The 20113-nt window shown below is 36.1% G+C and overlaps 1 protein-coding gene across 1 annotated transcript in view; it reads right to left on the bottom strand.

Moving 5' to 3' along the window:
- LOC150110035 (calpain clp-1-like) overlaps positions 1 to 20113 on the bottom strand; it is a 106500-nt gene that overhangs the window by 34057 nt on the left and 52330 nt on the right. Inside the window, exons 5-7 of the mRNA XM_090400915.1 lie at positions 9864 to 10032; positions 3575 to 3655; positions 2324 to 2415 (exon numbers count right to left, since the gene is read on the bottom strand). Coding sequence (XP_090257041.1) covers positions 2324 to 2415; positions 3575 to 3655; positions 9864 to 10032 — 342 coding nt within the window. The remainder of the gene's footprint in view (positions 1 to 2323; positions 2416 to 3574; positions 3656 to 9863; positions 10033 to 20113) is intronic.

Genomic DNA, 20113 nt, shown 5'->3' with positions numbered 1-20113 from the left:
CTTATGTTTAATGGAGGGGTTATTTGTCTATATTCAATATCGTACACTTTGAAATATTAAATTTCACTTGCCACTTTAGACACTAGCATTTTTATATTTCAAATCAGAACAACACTATTATCTATTTCATTTACAGACCTACTAAATTTAATTTCATGTGAAAAGTTTAATTACAAATAAATAACATGGATCGCACCTTTTCTTCATATATGAATACTAGGTTGCTGAAATTCATCACAAAAACTATACGTAAAACAGTTTGTGCAGGTGAAATTTTTTTCCACCTAGACAGTCATAAACCTTGAGCAGAAAACTATTAGTTTATTTATTATTATAGCAGAAAACTACTTATTATTATTAAAGTTGGTATATTAGTTTATTTCCTTACATTCATTTGATTGAATAATCACCAGCAATTTGGAGCAATGCTCACATATATGACAAGCGATAAATTGTAGCTGCAGGGTGGTGTTTCAAAATATACAAAAGGACCAGCCTCTAAAAGTTAGGATGTCGAGCTTAGATGACAAAGCCTGTTTATCTTAAAATAGTCATCTCATTTTACGAAAGAGGTAAAAGTCACTGGGATTTGGGTCAGTGCATTAGAGCAATTACCACAGTAGATTCTCCATTATTATTACAAAACACAATGTGTGGTGTATTTTCCATTCAGTTTAAGTCATATTTACTGTTATTCATTACTTTTATTAATACTGTCTTGTCTTGCATGTCAAAGAAAAATTCCTCAGAGGTTTAGATGGCATCGCTTTCACTTTACTTGGGTCTTGTTCTTGTTTGTTTTTCTAGCCACTTACGGCACTCTTCGTTGCTTGCTTTAATGTTTGGCTTTCAATCGGATTCTCATTTAATGCAAAAGCGTTGCCTTCCCTGTGTCAATAGTTCAAATGTCCGCTTGGGAGCTGGCAGCAATGATATTTGTGATCTTCGGAACCTCCATGTGACATGTTTCCTTCGATTAGAAATACGTGCATTCGAACACTATCTAGGAGATGAGGAACTTTTTTTTTAAAAGTTGTTCAGTTAAAGATGAGTTAGTGCCATATGGAGGTGCAGAGGTTTTCTTCCAAAATTTCAAGATTACCCTGTAGCAGAACACAAACAAGAAAGATAAAATATACTGCCCATAACCTTGGTTGTTTCTCTAATTCCAACCAATACAAAATGTTTTCTTTTCTTGCTGTCAGGCGACGAGAATCCACTGTTGTGATATTAAGCATATGTAGCCCATCCTTTCCACGCACAACAAATTCTTCTGAACTAGCCCAACTTCCAGACTTATTTGGTAGTTCATTCACTGCTTGTCATTTCTAGAAAGCAGAAAACATTTATATATTCCATTCAGTGGTGGGATTACTGCAAGTGAACAAGTACATTATCATGATCTCTTCAAATGACTTGGTTATTTCGAGTATGAAATGACCGAGAAAATGCCCTCGGTACTTAGTTTTCACGTAGCCTACTGGCCAACTTGGTAGCATAACTCTCAACATCACAGTAGAGATCTATGTTAGTTTCTCTAGTTACGGTAAAAATAAATAAAATCTCTAACACTGTTTATTCCAAATGTAGTAGGAGGAGCTCCTTCAGCCGTAATCTGTAAAAGAATGGAAGATAGCCGGTCTTCACCCTCAGTTCACTGTTAACTGAGCCTAAGATTGTCAATGATTTCATAGGAAAAAGTATGGCAGACAACTGCCACTATCTCGTGGTCCTAAACTCTGATGGGTATATATTATTGTATGAATTGGATTGAATTAATTCAGAAACAGAGATAAAAACCCGAGTTCCCGGAAGAAAAGAAATTGACCCTACTTGCCAATTCCAAAAATTGACAAACTCGGGAACCGGCTGAAAAATGGACTAGGAAAGGTTCTTCCAATCAGGAACTAAAATCGAAAATATAACGCTCTTCTTCTGAGGGTTTAGTGCTCTGAGAGCAAACGCCACATCCACAGGATCCTCTATTTATGAACATATTTGAGATCGTGATTTTTCGCTAAGTTGATTGTGTATCCATTGTTGCTGCGATAAATGCACACGTTCGTTCATCCTGTGCATTTATGTGTTATAGAGTTCTCACCTCTCATGTGTATGTACGATTGATACATATATGTATAACAAAAAACGAATATTGTTAGTAAACAAAAGGAGCACAGAGTATGAAATCCACCCCCCGTTCCTCCAAAGAAGAGCATATTTTACTTATTCCCAGTGTGTTCTTTATGTTTAAGTAGTTACGTATCCTAGTATTTTTTTCTTTTTTTCCTGATACTTGCAGTGTTAGCTAGGAAACCATCCTTACCCATCATTCCATGCGCCATTCCATTCTACATTGTTGCCCCATGGATTTCGTATCCTAAGAAGAGAAGCTTCATCGCCGGAATTCAACTCGACCTACAATTAGAAAATAAGAACAGTTATAAAGTTTGACGGTGGAGAGATACAAACATAAGCACAATCCACCATCTGGTGGTAATGTAGTGACAGTAATAAATACTACAAGTCTAATTTTTAAACTTCTTTTTTCATTTGTCCTATCAAAAAATACTAATGAAGCAGCCAGATATGTGCTTGGGAAACTAGTCGATTTTGTTTATTTCTAGTGTATTGTCCAACGACTAATTTAAAAAGCTCCGTTTCTTACTATTCATATACAAGTTTACAACAGTGTGAGCCCATTAATTCCAAGTAACTACTACTAATACTTCTTCAGCGGCAGCTAGAATAGATCATCTTGACGTAACTTGCAAAACCAAGTCAGAATAATCTGATTAATAATCAAGGTTAATTACCCGATGGTTTCTAGAAATCCATAGAATTTTAATACTTCATGAAGTGACGTAGAACTGCCAGCTAATTTTGCCAACTCGCCACCTTCGCTTCTCCTTCGATCTTTGCTTCTAGACGCTGATTTGATTTTAAAATGATAAGCAAAGTGAACCGTCGATAATTCATGGCCAATGTTAGAAGGAAATCAAGTTGGTAATTTAGCCAGATACCAAATTATAAAAGAAATTGATAAAAATGCGCCGATAAGAAATACAGTAATTTAAAACCGATTTATAAAATATAAAAATAAAGAAATAATAATTTCTTTTTAAAATAATTTAAAACAGATTTACAAATAATTACAATAATAATAATAATAATAATTTAAATTGAATTAGTTTTTATCTTGAGAGAAAAGATTATAGCAATTTGCCGATTGCTAATGTAGTTTTATTAGCAGAGTCTGTGATCGGTTATTATTATTATTCAGGCCTCCATGGAGTCAAAAGACTCATCGTGGTTTTGTATGGTTAAAAATGAACACATGCAATTACAGACAAAAAAATACTAGTTGTGTTGGTGGTGGACGGTAGATGATTGGTATTGGGTGTAATGGTGGAAACAGTTGTATAGGAGGTGTCCTCCCGCGATGAGTCTTCGGACTCCTTGGAGGTGTCACGAATAATAAATAGTAAATAATAAATAAATGATAATTCCATTTATTTCCTTGACAATAAATAAAAAATAAAACTCATAAAAATCTGAACTAAATGAAGATAATTACCTGTTCTACTCCTGAAATAGTATAAGCATGTCCAGAAACTAAACCATTCGAGTCAGCAATGTGCGATATCCTCCAGTCGCCCTACAGACAATAAAGTTTTAAAAATAACAAGCACGTCAGCAAGTACCAGTGGTATGGTTCACGGCTGTCAGTATATACTGGAAGTAATTAAGATAGTTTATGAATGCTTTGTGATTCATTCTACCTTTCAAGCAATTTTGGTTTTAATTTTACTTCCAGTTTTATTTCATTGATTAGTTGATAAAGTTCATAGTTAATGAAAGGCACAACAGTTGCTATTATTGTACAATTTACTATTTGTTTGTATATTATTTCTGGGAAAACTCCCATGTTACTCCTCATTATAAACTATTATAATACAGCTATACAACAAACATACTGACTACAAACTGGTATTCACCACAAGCCAAAAACTGGCTAACCTCCTAAAATCCACCAAACCTCACACACAAAAAGATATATTTGAACAGCACAATGTAGTCTATAAATTTCCCTGCCAAAAAGACTGTGACATCACCTACACAGGTTCCACCATCAGGTCTTTATGGGCAAGACTACAAGAACACTTCCGTGACTGTAACATCCCTATTCCAGAACATTTAAACACTAAAAAACGCAACATTAAAAAGAAAAATCGTATACAAAGCACAGGAAAAACGGAAATAGCTGTTCACGCCCTTGAACAAAAACACACCCCGCAGATAGACAAGGCCATCATAATAGACAGACAAGACAATGAAACAATGCTCAGAATATCGGAAACAATAGCTATAAAGTGTGACGCGAACTCGATCAACGTACACAGGCCCTACATAATCTCCGAGGTTTGGAAGCTTCACAACATTAAATTGAGGTCACAATCCCGATCAATAGGTGACAACACAAACACCTCTGAAGCACCCACCCGACCTGACATAGCTTCCACTTTCCCAATATGTTCCGATGATGACCACGAATAGTCGAAACGGTCCACACCCCGTCAACCACCTTTCCCCTTCCCCCTCCTTATTTTAAAAAATTAACCCTTTCACTTTTTTCCCCACCCTATATAAAAGTATATGTTTCCATATATTACGAAAAAAACCCGGGTTTTTCTAACTTATTCTACCAAACTGCCTACCCCCCCCCCACACACACACACCACACACACACACTCTGCAGTTCTCGACATCGCAGACAGAGGAAAAGCCACAACACCCAGAAAAAGGTATGTGCAATTTCTATTCCTTAAGCTACATATACTTTTTAGTACATCTACACTCATAATGCCCTAAGAACCCATGAGTAAATAGCCAATGACATTTAAACAGGGGCACTCCTAAACTGAAGCAGGCAATATAGCTGTATTATAATAAATACTATTTGTTTGTTTCTTTAAATTTCAGATGATAATTAAATCAACATTAGTGGAATTTAAATTAACTATTTCAAGAGAAATTCATAATCCTAACAATGGTTTAAAATCGAGAATCTGGCACTCGAGTTATAGGAAAATTTTGCATTACTTTTCGCTTATATACCTATGCAGCTCTCTAGAACTTGAAAGAAAAGAAAGATATAAGTTGTTCGAATCTAGTCACCATTCAGAGGACCCTTTCCTCCGCGGTTCTCGAGTTACTCTAACTCTGACACAGGTAAGCAGGCTTTCCTTCAGGAAACATCCGGACTTAAACTCCGCGGCTCAAAGAATCGACTGTGGGACTCACACTATTTTGAAATAATCTATATACACATACATATTAGAATTTAGCACGAAGAGATGCGGCAGTTTTCTGAGGTAATCTTCTTCCTGAAAGTGTTATGTTTAAAAGTGATATCCGTGGCTGCTAGTCTCAATGTCTCTTCGTAAATATATTTTTAAAAAATAAACAAATACAAAATAAATATAAATGCTTGATCTTTTTATTCACTCTTTTTATTCCAATAAAAGGAAGGAGAAGGAACTAATGAACTTTTGGAACACAGTAAGCGGCCGATTTCCATTGTCAGGCACTGATGTTTTAGATTATACCAACTTTGCCATCTCCTGCACCTAAACCGGTGTGGATTTGATGGCCCATTTTTTGAGTTGCAGAGTTAAAAATCCAAGTTTCTGAAGGAAAAAACTATCTAATTGTCTGTGCAAAAAAGGAAATGACTTGTGAGCCAGTTGAAATTAAGACTAGAAAAAAAAAGGATCCTCTAGTCGGTTACTAGAATCGAACCTGCACTCGTTTCTTAGTTGTCTAGTATTTTGGAAGTGTAAGCTTTACCAAAAATCTATACAAGCATCCAACGTTTCATGCAAATAGAATTTTTGCTGGTACAAATAACTTTAGAAAATGACCCTTGATTTTCTGTTGAATGTATAGAGCAGGAGTGTCAAACTCAAATTAGACCGCGAAAATTTTTGACCTAAATAACTGTATATATTTAGTACACCAATTTCGTGGTATTTCGCCATTAGAATGGAATCGTTTTGGAAATCAATAAGTTCCATTTGAATACAAATAGGAGCTTTTCCGAAATTAAAGGAAAAAGGATCCGTGAAAAGCGAAAAAGCTTCTTGTTGCTCCTTGAACTCTTTAAATCGCCTAATCAAATTCTTCTTTTATCTTTTCTAGTTTGGGGACAATATTGAGAAAAGGTAAAACTTTGATTCTTATTGTTCGATTGTTCACACATAGGAAAGTAATTTAGAATATTCTCTTTTCAATGATTTTGAAACAAAACTAACTTACATCTAAAATTTGCCAGTGCATCATACATGTGTGTTATTAAGTGATCTTTTCCCTGAAGTTTGATATTTAAATCATTCAAATGACCTGTAATATTAGCTAAGAATGCCAGATCTTGTACCCATGTCTGATCATTAAGAAATGTAACATCATGATTTTTCATTTCTAGGAACAATTTGATCTCCTCTAAAATTAAAAAAAAAAAAATGATTTTTAGGACTTTATGACAAGATAACCAACGAATCTCTGTATAATAGGGTAGCCCTTCAAATTCACTCTCCAAGTCTTTTAGAAATTGTGCAAACTGGCGGTGACTGAGGCCTCCTCTGGATCGGATGAAGTTTACAGTATTTGTCACAGGCTTGAGTACGCTGCTCATTTCCAACACTTTGGAGCACAGGACCTGCTGATGAATAATGCAGAGGAAAGATTGCAGTTTTGGAATGTCTAGATACATTTCCTTTAACTTTGCTGCAAGTCTTGACACAAAACCTTTATTTTTGCCTGTCATTGCTGGAGCACCATCGGTTGTCACTGCTACGAGCCTGTTCAGAGGACGTTGATATTTTTCAAAAATGCCCCACACGGCGTCAAAAATGTCTTCCCCTGTAGTGATTCCATGGATGGGAATCATTTCCAAGAACTCTTCAGTAATATTCATATTGTCGTCGCAAGCCCGAAGAAACAAAGCAACTTGAGCCACGTGGTGAATATCGAAACTTTCGTCAAGTGCAATTAAAAAGCACTGTACGTTTGCGGATATTTCTTGCAACTGGTCAAGCAGATTATCTGCCATTTCGGTTATTCTTTCCATCACAGTATTTCTGGACAAAGAAATATCGCGAAATACTTGCACATTTTTGGGACATACGTTTTCGGCTGCTTTTATCATACTGTACATTCCTTAACCAAGGAACCGTCACTAAATGGTTTGGAATGTTTCGCCAATAAATAGCTGATTTCGTAACTGGCTCTCACTGCTGATGCATTATAGTTCGCCCACCGATTTGAGGTCTCTCGACACTTCTGCGCATCTCAGAAAAAGAAGAATCCATTCCGATAATAGGGTAATCAGTCCGTATAGTGGGATGAGTTGCTTATTATTACCGGTCGGAAAATTAACTTCTCTTTTATGATTATTGTAGTTAACTATGTTGCTTGTATAACAGTTGGAAAATTTTACCTATAAAGCACGTGATTTCACGTGTTGGCGACCAATTCGGACGTCCTTCATTTTTTTCTCCCCTTCAGCATGAATCGACTATTCTTGGAAAGACGCGAAGCAGGGACCTGGAAACGGTGGGCGAACTATATCTTTTATAATTTTTGAAAATACTTGTTGTTGACTTTGAAGTGAATTCTTCATACTTCTTAATTTTTCTTCTCTCAGTTTACCCTCAAAGCGTGAATATTCTTCTTTGTGAATTTTATCGTATTGCCTTTTTATATTATATTCTTTGGCGACACTAATTGTTTCAAATAATGCACATAATTTTGTCCTTTGTTTCAGTGCAGAAGTAATTTAATTCCCTTTTTTTTTAAATTTTCTCCTCTTATCAGCAATTTTTCTTTTTCTTGTTGGCTTGGAAAGCGACAATGCCTCGGTGAATAAATATATTATTAATATCATTAACAATTTTTATAAAAACGTTTGAATAAAAACGCACAAAACTGTAGACCGGTGCACGATATTATTGCAAATAAAAATAAAAAATAATAATAAAAGGGATTCTCTCACTGCTAGGTTGTCGTTGAATCGTGTTTGCGCACTGACTTCAAAGATCACTGATTGACTGTAGCAGGCAATTATAAACTAATAGCTGGATTCCTATGAGTGCGTATGCTGCGCGTCACGTGAACAGCTAGTAGCCAATAGAATTCAACTCTTTCAGTACGCTACCAGCAGCGTGCTATAAATTAACAATGAAAGCATAAATATAGTTTATGCTTTCATTGTTGATTAGGATCGGATCATACAATTGATTAGGATCGGATCTAACATTGAAATTGCGATATAAATTTTTATTACTGCAATTATATTATAGCAGGTCGTTGGATCTATATTGAAACTATAAATGGCATATGAAAACGAATAAATCGATACCGTATTTACTCGAATATAATTCGCACTTTTTTCCCCAAAAATTGAAGCTAAAAAAATCATGGTGCGAGATATATGCGGGGATTTTTAGAAACTAAAGTTTTCAGGGGGGAAAAATGAAAAATGAAAACATGGATGACTTACCAAGAATCTCCTCTTCGCTATAGTTACTTCCTGCCTCAAGAGTGGCTTCCTTGTGTGCATTGCCAAAGTCATCTATCCAAATAGAATCATCTTCTTTCTCATTATTCCAAGTAAAAATTAAAAGTAATTTACAAGATTTTAGATACGTAATGAACACCCTTCACGAATGTCTGAGAAGTGAAAGCAGAACGTGAAATAGACAGCAATGGTAGGCCAATAGAGACAGAACAGCTATGAAGATGTGGTATGATTGGTGCGGTATTAACAAAAGATCGCATTACCAAAACACAAAGTCAAGCAGATATTTTTGAGCTGAAACGCTAAGTTTCTTCAACCAAATTCCATAATATCTGAAACTGTCATAACAACATTCACTCTATATGTCTTACTTTTAACACGTTTACGAATTTTATTGCAGCTTTGTGTTTGAGTTAGTGGAGCACTCACACACATCTAACTAAAAACAATAGATTTTAGTTAGATACTGTGTTTGCTGGTGAAACATATGGTTTTGCTTAAGTCTAAACAGCATGATTAATGTGGGAGAGGACACGTGATTCATTAGTTAGTGCCATTTTTATAAAAGTTGTCTCTAATCGCAGGTGGGGAAGGCGTGCTGTTTACCACGGGGAGCGAGTTATCATCCCGACGTGAAGGTGGTTAAACTTTATTTTCATGTGCGATGTACAGTACATGTAAAACTTTTTAATTTCTTTTTTCATAAAGTAAAATCAGGGTACAGGGATTTGAGTCATATGCGAGGGCGAGTTATATTCGAGTAAATATGGTATTTCTGTTTTATTATAAAAAGCAACCATCCTTTTTTTTTAATCTTTCCTTGAGGCGTCGGGGGTCACACGAAATTGCTTTGGTGGCCGCACGAGGCCCGCAGGCCACCAGTTTGACACCCCTGGTATAAAGGATCAAAATGTCATTGTTCATTATGCACAGCATTTCATTTAATTATTTTATTTACTGAAACAATTAATAATTACTATAGAATTAGAGTAATAAGATATATTTAATAATAGTACAGAATCTTAATAAATATTATTAATTCTGGAAAGAAATGACAATGCTTAGTGCACTGGGTACATAGTAAAGGTTTCAAACTGACTTTTTGTGCACAGCAAATGCTTTTTAATATATTATTCGTTATTTATATTTGTAGCGAGAATCCTTATTTTTATTCACATGTGATTAATTTATAAAATGTATTTAATAGTAATCGAAAGTATTATTTCTATTAATAAATAATATTTCTTCATAGAAATTTATTTCTTATTTTTAAGAAACGTAATAATACCTTTCTAGAGCATGTAATGAAGGAACCATTTCTTGATGCCTTCAGTAGAAAATTGAACAAATGGGGAGGACTATTTTCCAGTTCATATCGTTCAGACAGTCCGCTAGTTAGATCTACTAGGGCATCCATTGCTTGTCCTCCTTCTAAGGCCTCGTATGAACCATGTACCCTGCAGTAAAACAATATAAATTTTAGTAACAGAAGGTTCACTGAAAGAAGATGGTACATGCTCAGTTTGTAATTTAGAGTCAAATTTAGAATTAAATTTAGAGTTAAACGAAGAAGTTTCGTGTCATGTCAGAAAAGACAGCACAAATAGATAGTTATTCCCTAGTTAAACATGCTCAATCCCATCAAATCCCATTAGAGTTCAACTCCATTATTTATATATGTCTGAAAAAAAATATATATATATGTATATTTCAGACAATAAATTATTGTCTGAAATAGTGTTGGTTCTAAAACAGTGAGGACCACGAGAATGGTGACAGTTGTCTGCCATATTATCTTCGCTGGAAGCCGTTTAAAGTCAGTGACCATTTGGGCAATCTCTGACTATCCAAGGACTAAATGCTAAAAGTTAGATAAGGCTAAAACCGCTTCGTCTATTCCCATAGGGAAAAAAGCGTTAGCGCATTGGATATTATTATTAATAGTATTTTGTGTATAACATTGAAGTTGTTTTTGTATTCTTTATGCATGCCTGTTGTCTGATTTGTATTTTTTTATTTCTATAAATTGATTCCAAAGCCGGGACATCCATTTACTATGCATGGATATTATACATGACTATGGTTAGTGTTTTCTATTATTATAATAAAAAAATAATTAAGTGAAGAAAATCAACAAACCATCTTTCGTCTACACATATTTCGGCTTATCTTCCCTTTTTAGTTACGAAATTAAATTTATTCAGGTGGAGCCTTAAAACTTTTCTCATGTTGTTCACACCAATGAAAGGTTATTTGCAAACCTATAGTACATTTGTGCCATAGGTGGGGGTAAGGATGTTTTTGCCTATTTTGTAAAGTTTTATTTATTTTTTCTGAATTTCCAATTTATTTTTATAGTCTAAATACCCTGCTCTAGAGACCAAACATGGAACCTTTACTAGCGACTTGAGGCCTCTAACACAGGGGAAGTTGTCCCGCCACACCAGGCGATGATATTCATCTCCCACCTGAAACATACATACCCACTTTGTAGCCTGCATTCTGTCGTTTGAAGAGCATACCCGCTCTTCAACCACACACACACACACACACACACACACACACACACACACACACACACACACACACACACACACACACACACACACACACACACACACGCACGCACGCACGCACGCACGCACACACACACACACACACACACACACACACTTTTGTACCATTGCGAGTTTACCTAATATATACGCGAGGGTGATCTGAAAAGTTCTCGGCATAACAATGAAAAAACGAATTATAATTTCAAAATTATTTTTATTTTTCAACGGAATCTCCCTTAAGACTAATGCATTCATTCCAAGATGCTCCAGCGCCATTATCCCGTCCCTGTAGCGGTTCTCAGTAAGATCTGCAAAATACCCCTCTACAGCTGCAATCACCTCTTGATTCGAAGAAAAATGCTGATCAGCGAAGAGGATTTTTAGTTTCAGGAAGAGGAAGAAGTCAGAGGGAGCGAAATCTGGGGAACAGGGTGGATGTTCCAACAATCCATAGTGCAGATCACTTAATTTTCCCATTGCCAAAACACCTTTGGGGACAGGTTATTGTCCTGATGAAAGATGATTTTTTTTCTTTCGCAAACCGGGTCTTTTCCCACGAATTTTTTCGTCTAGTTTGGTTAAAAGATCGGAATAATATTCCTCGGTTATTGTTTTACCCTTTTCAACGTAATTAATAAACAAAATGATTATTCAGCATCCCAAAACACCTATGCCATGACCTTTCCTGCTGATGGAACCGATTTTGTCATGAATAACCGCCTTCTGTCCACTGTTTTGACTGCTGTTTGGATTCTAGTGTGTAATGGTTAATCCAAGTCTTATTCGTAGTAATAAATTGACACACAAAATCAGTTTTATTCTTGTTAAAATGCTCCAAGCACTATTCAAAGATTTTCATGCGCGTGCGTTTTTTTTGATCTGCGCAATCTTGCACAGATCAAAAATATCTTGCGCAAAGCTTTATCATTTGCAATTCTTCATGCAAAATATATCTTACACATTCTTTTGGAATGCCTACAGTCTCAGCAATTTCATACACTTTGACTCGTCGGTCATCAAATAAAATATCGTGCACTTGATCAATGATTTCTGGTGTTGTGACACTTTTTGAACGTCCTTCACGTGGATCATCATCAAGGCTGGTACGGCCACGTTTAAACTCGGCAGTCCATTTCTTAATTGTCGAAAACAAAGGAGAAGAGTGCCCATAAACGGTTATGAACTTCGAATGAATTTCTTTTGGCATTAAACCTTTTACAAAGAATTTTATAACCGCACGATACTCAATGTTATCCATTTCAAGGGATACAGACAACACTTTTGCTTCACACAGCTGTATAAAACAAACCACTTGATAGAATGACTTGCAATTTCACATGGATGCTTATGACAGATGTACCAACTTAGAAAATAAAATGATTATTTAGCATAATCACTTTGTTTTCGTCATATTTCTGATAATCCTCATAATCAGATTTTTCACTTTAATACAGAGAGCTCAGAAAATATAGGAATTCAACAAGGATTGATATTTAAGTTTTGAAGATCTAAAAAAAAGGCATAAAACACGTAGCAAAGAGAAAAGCTTTCCAAAACGCTATAGTGAATGGTATACACAGAATATTATATCTAGTTGTAAGTCAGCATTTAGAACTGGGAGGAAGTACAGAAGGTACAAATGATTTGATGTTAAAACAGGTATGAAATAAGATGCACTTTATGTGTAATGTTATTCATCATCTACATGGATTGCATTATGAAGGAAAGTGGTATTAAACCTGATATCAAAATTGGAGATATTGAACTCAACTCATTACTTTAGGCAGATGATGTTACTTATAAATAAATTTCAATTTAAGTCTGCAGGATTTCTTAACTAAATTGAATAACCACTGTAGCAAACTTGGCATGAAAATCAACAATAAAAAAACTAAGGCTATGAAAATAGGCAGGACATCATTAAAAAAATCAGCTATATCCTGAATGGGACACCAACAGGTATTTAGGTAAACTTTGAGTGAAGATGGCAAATTAAATATGGAAATAAACAAGAGAATCATTGCAGCCTGTATGGTAAGAAATCAACTGAATAAATTTACATTGAATAACAGAGAAATTAGCTCAAACTAGCTGTATACCGGACAGTGTTTATATCAATTTTAACTTATGGATCTAAGAGCTGGATTTAGAAATAAAGTAGTTGATTTCTCAGATATGAGAGTTCTGAGAAAAACTAAGGAGCAGACAAATGGCATTAATGGCAGAACCGAAGAAACGTTATTAGGAAGGAATTTGACGCTGTTAGTATTTACTCCTTGAAGGTGTCAGGTAATAATAATAATAATAATAATAATAATAATACTGTATATCCACAGGATAACCAAGATATAAGTGTTCTATATGACAAGATGGAGTCCTGACAGTCAATTGACTAATTTGGCGAAAAATTGGCGATAGGAAGTTAGTAGTAATTTAAACTTTTGTTGTCATTCTCTCATAGTATGCGAAATCTCTAAAGGGATATACAGAATACTAATATCACCCTCCGATGATATATAATTCATTCCCTTGAACTACGTTCAGAATACGATGATGCTGTTGACCCTCATAATGATGATATTTAAGTAAACAAGACTACTTTCTTCAATAATTACAAGGAATTTCTTCAGATTAAAAATATAAAATAATAAATGGAGCTGTTTTATAAATTCAGTATCAAGTTGTGCATCACTTGTTTGCCGTTCTCTTCATCAGTGGCCACCTATAATTAGCGATGGACATGGGCCAGCTATCTCTGATTGGCTTCTGGTGGAGATTGAACTGCCCACTCAGTCTGCAAAAGCTAGATAGTGTGTAAAGGCCTCGCCTACTCCCTATAAGAAAATAAAAGGCGTTAGCTTATTATTATTTGAGGTGTCAATTCAGGGAAGAGATATATAACGTCTGATTTCTTCATTGTTAGATGTGCGATATTGAGTCATGAATGCAAGAATTATGATTGTGTGAATGGCAGTAGACGTCTTCACTTCTTTCTGCTAGATAATTGCGTCTGATTTTAGTGGCGTTTCGTGTTTTTCGCATTGCACCGGCTCCATCCCAGCTCGAATTTCTACTTTCTACCCCTCTGCATAAAGTTAATGGCTGTGTAGGCCCCACCCGAAAAGAGGACCAGTGGTGGATGTAGGGATTATATGGAAGTAGAAGGCTCTAGCTGAGGCCTAGTGAAAATCACGACTCTTGCACCGTTACTTCGCGCGTTTTCCCCCTCCCATCTAACGCTCGGTCTTGCTGGCAGTCCTTTTGTGACTGCGGGATTTTTATTTGCTGGTAGATCATCGATTTGATCAACGGGATATCACATTTGGGTTCTAGGATCCTCTTATCAAACTTTAAGTTTTGATACTTGACATTGATAGATATATAGAGATGGAAAAACTAACAGATTAATGAAATTTCGAAGACATATCGGTAATTTATCCGATTAGGTGAAGTACTTAATAATAACTGGCCAGGAAGAGTAAAGCTCTATGACACGTTTCCCCCCAACAATCGTCACAGACGACAGTCTAGAAAACCGATACCATGAGAGCATGACCGGTTGGACATCGGTCAGCGGAGCTCGGGGCAGTCACTAGATCCTGAGGATGCGGCAATATCCCAAAGCAATGCCCACCATATATTGGATACAGCTGACACACAAGAATTCCAAACCATTAAAAATAAAAAAAAGGAAAATCTCCGTTACCAGAGAAACAACCAAACCAATAGAAATGGAAACTGATAATAATGCAGATTCAAAAGAAAGAATACCCACAGTCATCCTAAGAGACAAAAATCAATGGACATCAATTGTCACCTCACTCTGAACTCTAGAAATATCATTTAAGAAAGCCACCAATACAGAAGAAGGAATTCGCATCCAACCAAAAACTTCTACTGATTACAGACAACTAACCAAATTATTGGATAATAGAAACCTACCCTACCATACAGTTGCACTCAATAGCGAAAAGAATCTCAAAGTTGTGCTCAGAGGGATAAGAGAATCAATTACAACATACGAAGTTCAAGCAGACCTCCAAAACAGAGGCTTCAGACCTAATAAAGTCCCGTATGCATAAAGCTGATAAAACATCATATCCTCTAGTATTGGTAGAAATTAGCAAAGACCAGAAACACATCTACGATCTTTAAACTATCTGTGATTTATTCATAAAGACTGAATCATTAAAACACAAATCAATAACGACGCAATGTCATCGCTGCCAAAAATTTGGCCACTCACAATGCTACTGCAAAGCAGATTATCGATGCGTTAAATGTGGTGGCAAAGATGTAATAATTGAATGCCAAAAACCACGCACACAACCAGCAAAGTGTGCAAACTGAGGAGGCCCACACCCCGCAAACTACAAGGGCTGCATAGTATTTCCTGAAAACCAGAAGACACAACTCCAAAACAGCAGACCCATACAAGAATGCACGTCCTCCCATCAAGCGACAATCTCCACAACGGACGGAAGGACGTACGCTGAAGTAGCAAGACCAACGTACGTTAAAAGACCCAAAGCCAAGAATAAACCATTCACAGCAAATCTATCCTTCAGAACACAACAAGCGGCATAGGAGAAATGCTTACTGAACTCTTACTGAACTTCTTACTGAGCGCCTCCGTAGCGCAATTGGAAGAACGATGGTACACTGCGCCCTTCGATTGGAATAGGCCTAAGTTCGATTCTCGTCGCGACGGGAGGAATCTTTATCTGGTCGATTTCAATCGATGGTGAGTTAGCCGATCTCATACGGAGGTAGCAGGGTTTTTTCTCCCGGAAACTCGGGTTTTTCATCCCGCATACATACAAATCGGCCCTTCAGAACACACGCAATTTACAGACAAAAATTACTAGTTGTGGTGGTGTTGGAGGTGGGCGGTAGATGGCGTTGATTCGTAGTAGAGGTAAGGTGTAGAGATAGTTGAAGATGTCCTCCCGCGATGAGTCTTCGGACTCCTTGGAGGTATCAGGAATAATAATAATAATAATAACTCCGGCAAACCAACCCAACTCAAGAAGCCAAGGATATCATCCTAACACACACACACACACACACACACACACACACACACACACACACACACACACACACACACACACACACACACACACACACACACACACACACACACACACACACACACAGTCACTGTTCTTGGAAATCCTTAATGGATAAGTCTAAAAGAAAACCTACTTCGTTACAGATTGTCAGCTGGAATGCCAACGAACTTCCCAACAAAATACAAGAATTACAGGAGTTTGCAGCAGATACCGTTCTCGTAGATGAATCGCATCTCTGTCCAAGTGACAAACAAGAATCAACAACAGAATAAACAATTATAGTACATACTGTACAGACAGATCCTATGCAAGCGGAGGAGGCAACCATTTTTGTCAAAAAAAACATAAACCATAATACAATAGCCGAACCCCCACACGGAACACATGGAAACCACAGGAATAGAAATACATATGGAAAACACAAGCAGTATCACGATCTTCGCAGCATACAACCCCATATAATAATAATAATAATAATAATAATAATAATAATAATAATAATAATAATAATAATAATAAAAACTCCTTGAATCAGACTTAGATGTGATACTAAACGCAGGCAGAGCAGTAATCATAGCTCGAGGTTTTAATGCCAAACATTCAGTCTGGAACAGCAGAAACTCAAATATCAACGGAAGAATACTCAACTCTTATACTACTTCACGAAAAATAACAGTAATAGGACAAATAGAACCAACACACACTACGGAGCAACCGGCCGTCCTGATGTACTCAATATAGTTATATTAAAAAACATGGCGCACAGCTACCAAATACAAGCAATTAACGACTTGAGTTCTGACCACAACCCCATCATATTGCAACTAGGTACCATACAAGAGTTAACTGAAAATACCACCACAACTATTAACTAGAATCAATTTCCCTCAGATCTTCAAGAAAATCTTGGCCTAGTACCACATATTACATCTCCTGAAGAAGAAAAGGCAGTGACATCCTTTGAAAAGCAAATATTAACAGCAATATCATAGGTAACAAATATAACCACCCGTACACAGTCAAATGGTTTCCCAGAGGACATAAAACTTCTTATCCAAGAAAAAAGCAGGTTATGTAGACAATAACAAAGAACAATGGATCCCGTAGATAAAGCAATCAACAGAGCAACGAACCAGGTTGGTATGCTTTGAAGGATCACCGCCTGGAACAACAAGATACAACACCTAAACACGGAAGATTAATCTTTGTAGAAAATTATGGTATCGCTTCACTCAAAATATAACACTCTTCCTCCAATCCAAGGTGAATGTGGAATAGCCCAATGATGAAGAAACAGCAGAAGCATTTGCAGACAGCTTGGAAAGACAATGTAGCTCCAATTATGACAATATAGGTAGGTACTGTTAATTTGTGAATGAAGAATTTTATGATTTATTAATACTTCATTCATGATTTAACATGAATTGCATTTCCTGAGCTAAGTTTGCTCCTAAATAAATTACAATTTATTTAGGAGCAAACTTACTGTTATTTGTTCATTGAAATAATATTTAATTTTTTTAGTTATTTTATCTTGTATAAATTATTAATATAAGTTGTAAATGTATCCTAAGCTAACTGTAATATATGCATTTTATTTGTTGTTACGGAAAGTGAAAGTATTTCTAACGGACTCTGCTAATGTGATTTGATTGGCTGCTGTCAGAAAAGTAAGTTATTTCGTGGTAGCGCGTGCCTTAGCATTGAGAACTGTACAACGATCACGTGATAATTTTGTGGTTTGGGCGGGAAAAAGGAAGGAGAGAGGTAATATAGGAAGAAACAGAGAGGGAAAATTGAGAGAGAGAGAGAGTGTAGGAAGTCGTGAGATGTGATCTAACCTGGAATCATACGACATAATAAAGATTTGGAAACTTGCTCCGATTTTAATGGATCTTACTTCGAACTCATATTTATTTATAGTTTCCTGTCATCTTGTAAAGCAATTTACCCGAGTGAAAGGATAATAATATGATCGAGATTTATCGTAAGACAAGTTATTACGAGCAAGAAAATACATTTTCCAGTCTTAACAAATAAGTTATTGAACTCAGGAATACCATAAGTTTTGTGTTGCCTGTAGTGGAAGATTATCGAGTGCCTAGAAGTGTTGTAGGAGTTTTCCATAATGTGCAAGCTATGATGATCGGAGAACTTGGTCAAATTTTGTGTTGCTGGAGCCAGCTAATCAAGCTTGAATGAGTGATATTATAAAACATTTCCTTGTGAAACTAATGTGAGAAACTTCATTGAAGAATTAGTTCGCGTTTGAATGTGTTATCTCACAATGTATATGTAAATGCCAGACTGAGCCTTTTAAGAACTATTTTAATCCTCTGATAGATATTATGATGCTTGTTAAGTGTTTGATAAATTGAAGTTTACGAATATTTCGCTGAGACTAAAAAGAACTAACTTTTGAATCGATACAAAATAAATAACAGAAAAAACTCACGTAAAAAGATTATTTAATAGTATAATTTTCGCCTGTGTGTCACAGGCATCTTCAGTACATTAAGCTCAAAATTCTGACAATTCCAAAGAGCGCCACCTAAGTATCTGGTGTAAGATAACTAAAAAGGTCAAAAACTTTCCTAAAAAAAAATTAATACAATAAAAAGTTAGGAAAGATTAGCTGATTTGTAAAGTACTATCTCCCATAAAGGGGATAGACGTAAGCCGTCGGATCTGTTTCAGTTAGGAGAATGAAGTAGAGTTTCACATGTTTCTTTATAAAGGCGTTCCATGAGAAACTGACTTTTGTGAAGAACTCTTGTCTTTCTCCAATGAACTCTGTGTCTAGTGAAGATGGCATGTTCAGAAAGTCCAGGTTTAAAGTATTCAATATAAGATTGGTGTTCTTCTAGCCGAATAGAGGCAGATCTTCCCGTCTGTCCGAAATAAGATAATCCACAAGATCACGGAATCTGGTAGACACCTGGATGATTAAGATGTGGAAGCTTGTCCTTAGGAGAAGTGAGAAAGGTGGAGATTTTTCTAAACGGTCGAAAGGCAACAAAAATATTCAGTGGTTTTAAAACTTTTGCTATACGTTCACTGATGCCTTGTACATAAGGGATAGTAATGCGCGTTATTTCCTCTGTGTTTGAAGAGGAAGACATATTAAAACTACTCAAAGTTCTTTTAATGAAGCAATTCTTATAACCATTAGATAGAAAGGAAGAAGTTATATATTGCAGTTCTTTCTTTTTTACAGAATTTTTTATTGGATGAAAGACAGACACAACAGTATAAACTTCATAAAAAAAAATCCACGCACAAGTGCGTAAAATAACTCAGAACCCCACACTCCCATCCAACAATAAATCCATACTGCCAACAGAGATATATCAAATCTTAAGAAAACTAAATAACAAAAAGGCTCCGGATCCGGAGGAATCACAAACAAGGCACTCAAACTACTCCCATGTAAAGGTATTATGCATCTGGTGGCCATTAATAATGGCCACCTGGGCAGTACTTTAGCCATAGGATGATGGAAACTCGCAGATGTCTTCCTAATTCCAAAAACCTGGAAAAAATACACAGGTCTACAGTTCAGGAGAACTATAGACCGATTAGTCTCCTATCTTGTGTAGGTAAGATAGTCGAACGCGCTATACTCACACGGATTCAAGAGGCAGCAGATAACAACCCCGTCATACAAGATGAGCAATTCGGATTTAGCAAACATCACTCTACAACACTTGAAATCTACAGAGTCGTTGAATACATCACTCAAGGTTACGAATGGCGCCAACACTCGGTGCAGTCTTCCTACACATAACTCAAGCATTTGATAGAATTTAGCATTATTGATTAATTTTAAAATTACATCAAGCAGGATTCCCATTACTAGTTCTACTCATTAAATCAATTCTGATTCTGAACAATAGACAATTCCG

This window comes from Typopeltis vanoorti, chromosome 1 (assembly GCF_054136105.1).
Source record: "Typopeltis vanoorti isolate ZY-2024b chromosome 1, IOZ_Tvanoo_1.0, whole genome shotgun sequence".
NCBI classification, from domain to species: domain Eukaryota; kingdom Metazoa; phylum Arthropoda; class Arachnida; order Uropygi; family Thelyphonidae; genus Typopeltis; species Typopeltis vanoorti.
This window is presented reverse-complemented; position numbering and strand designations above follow the sequence as displayed.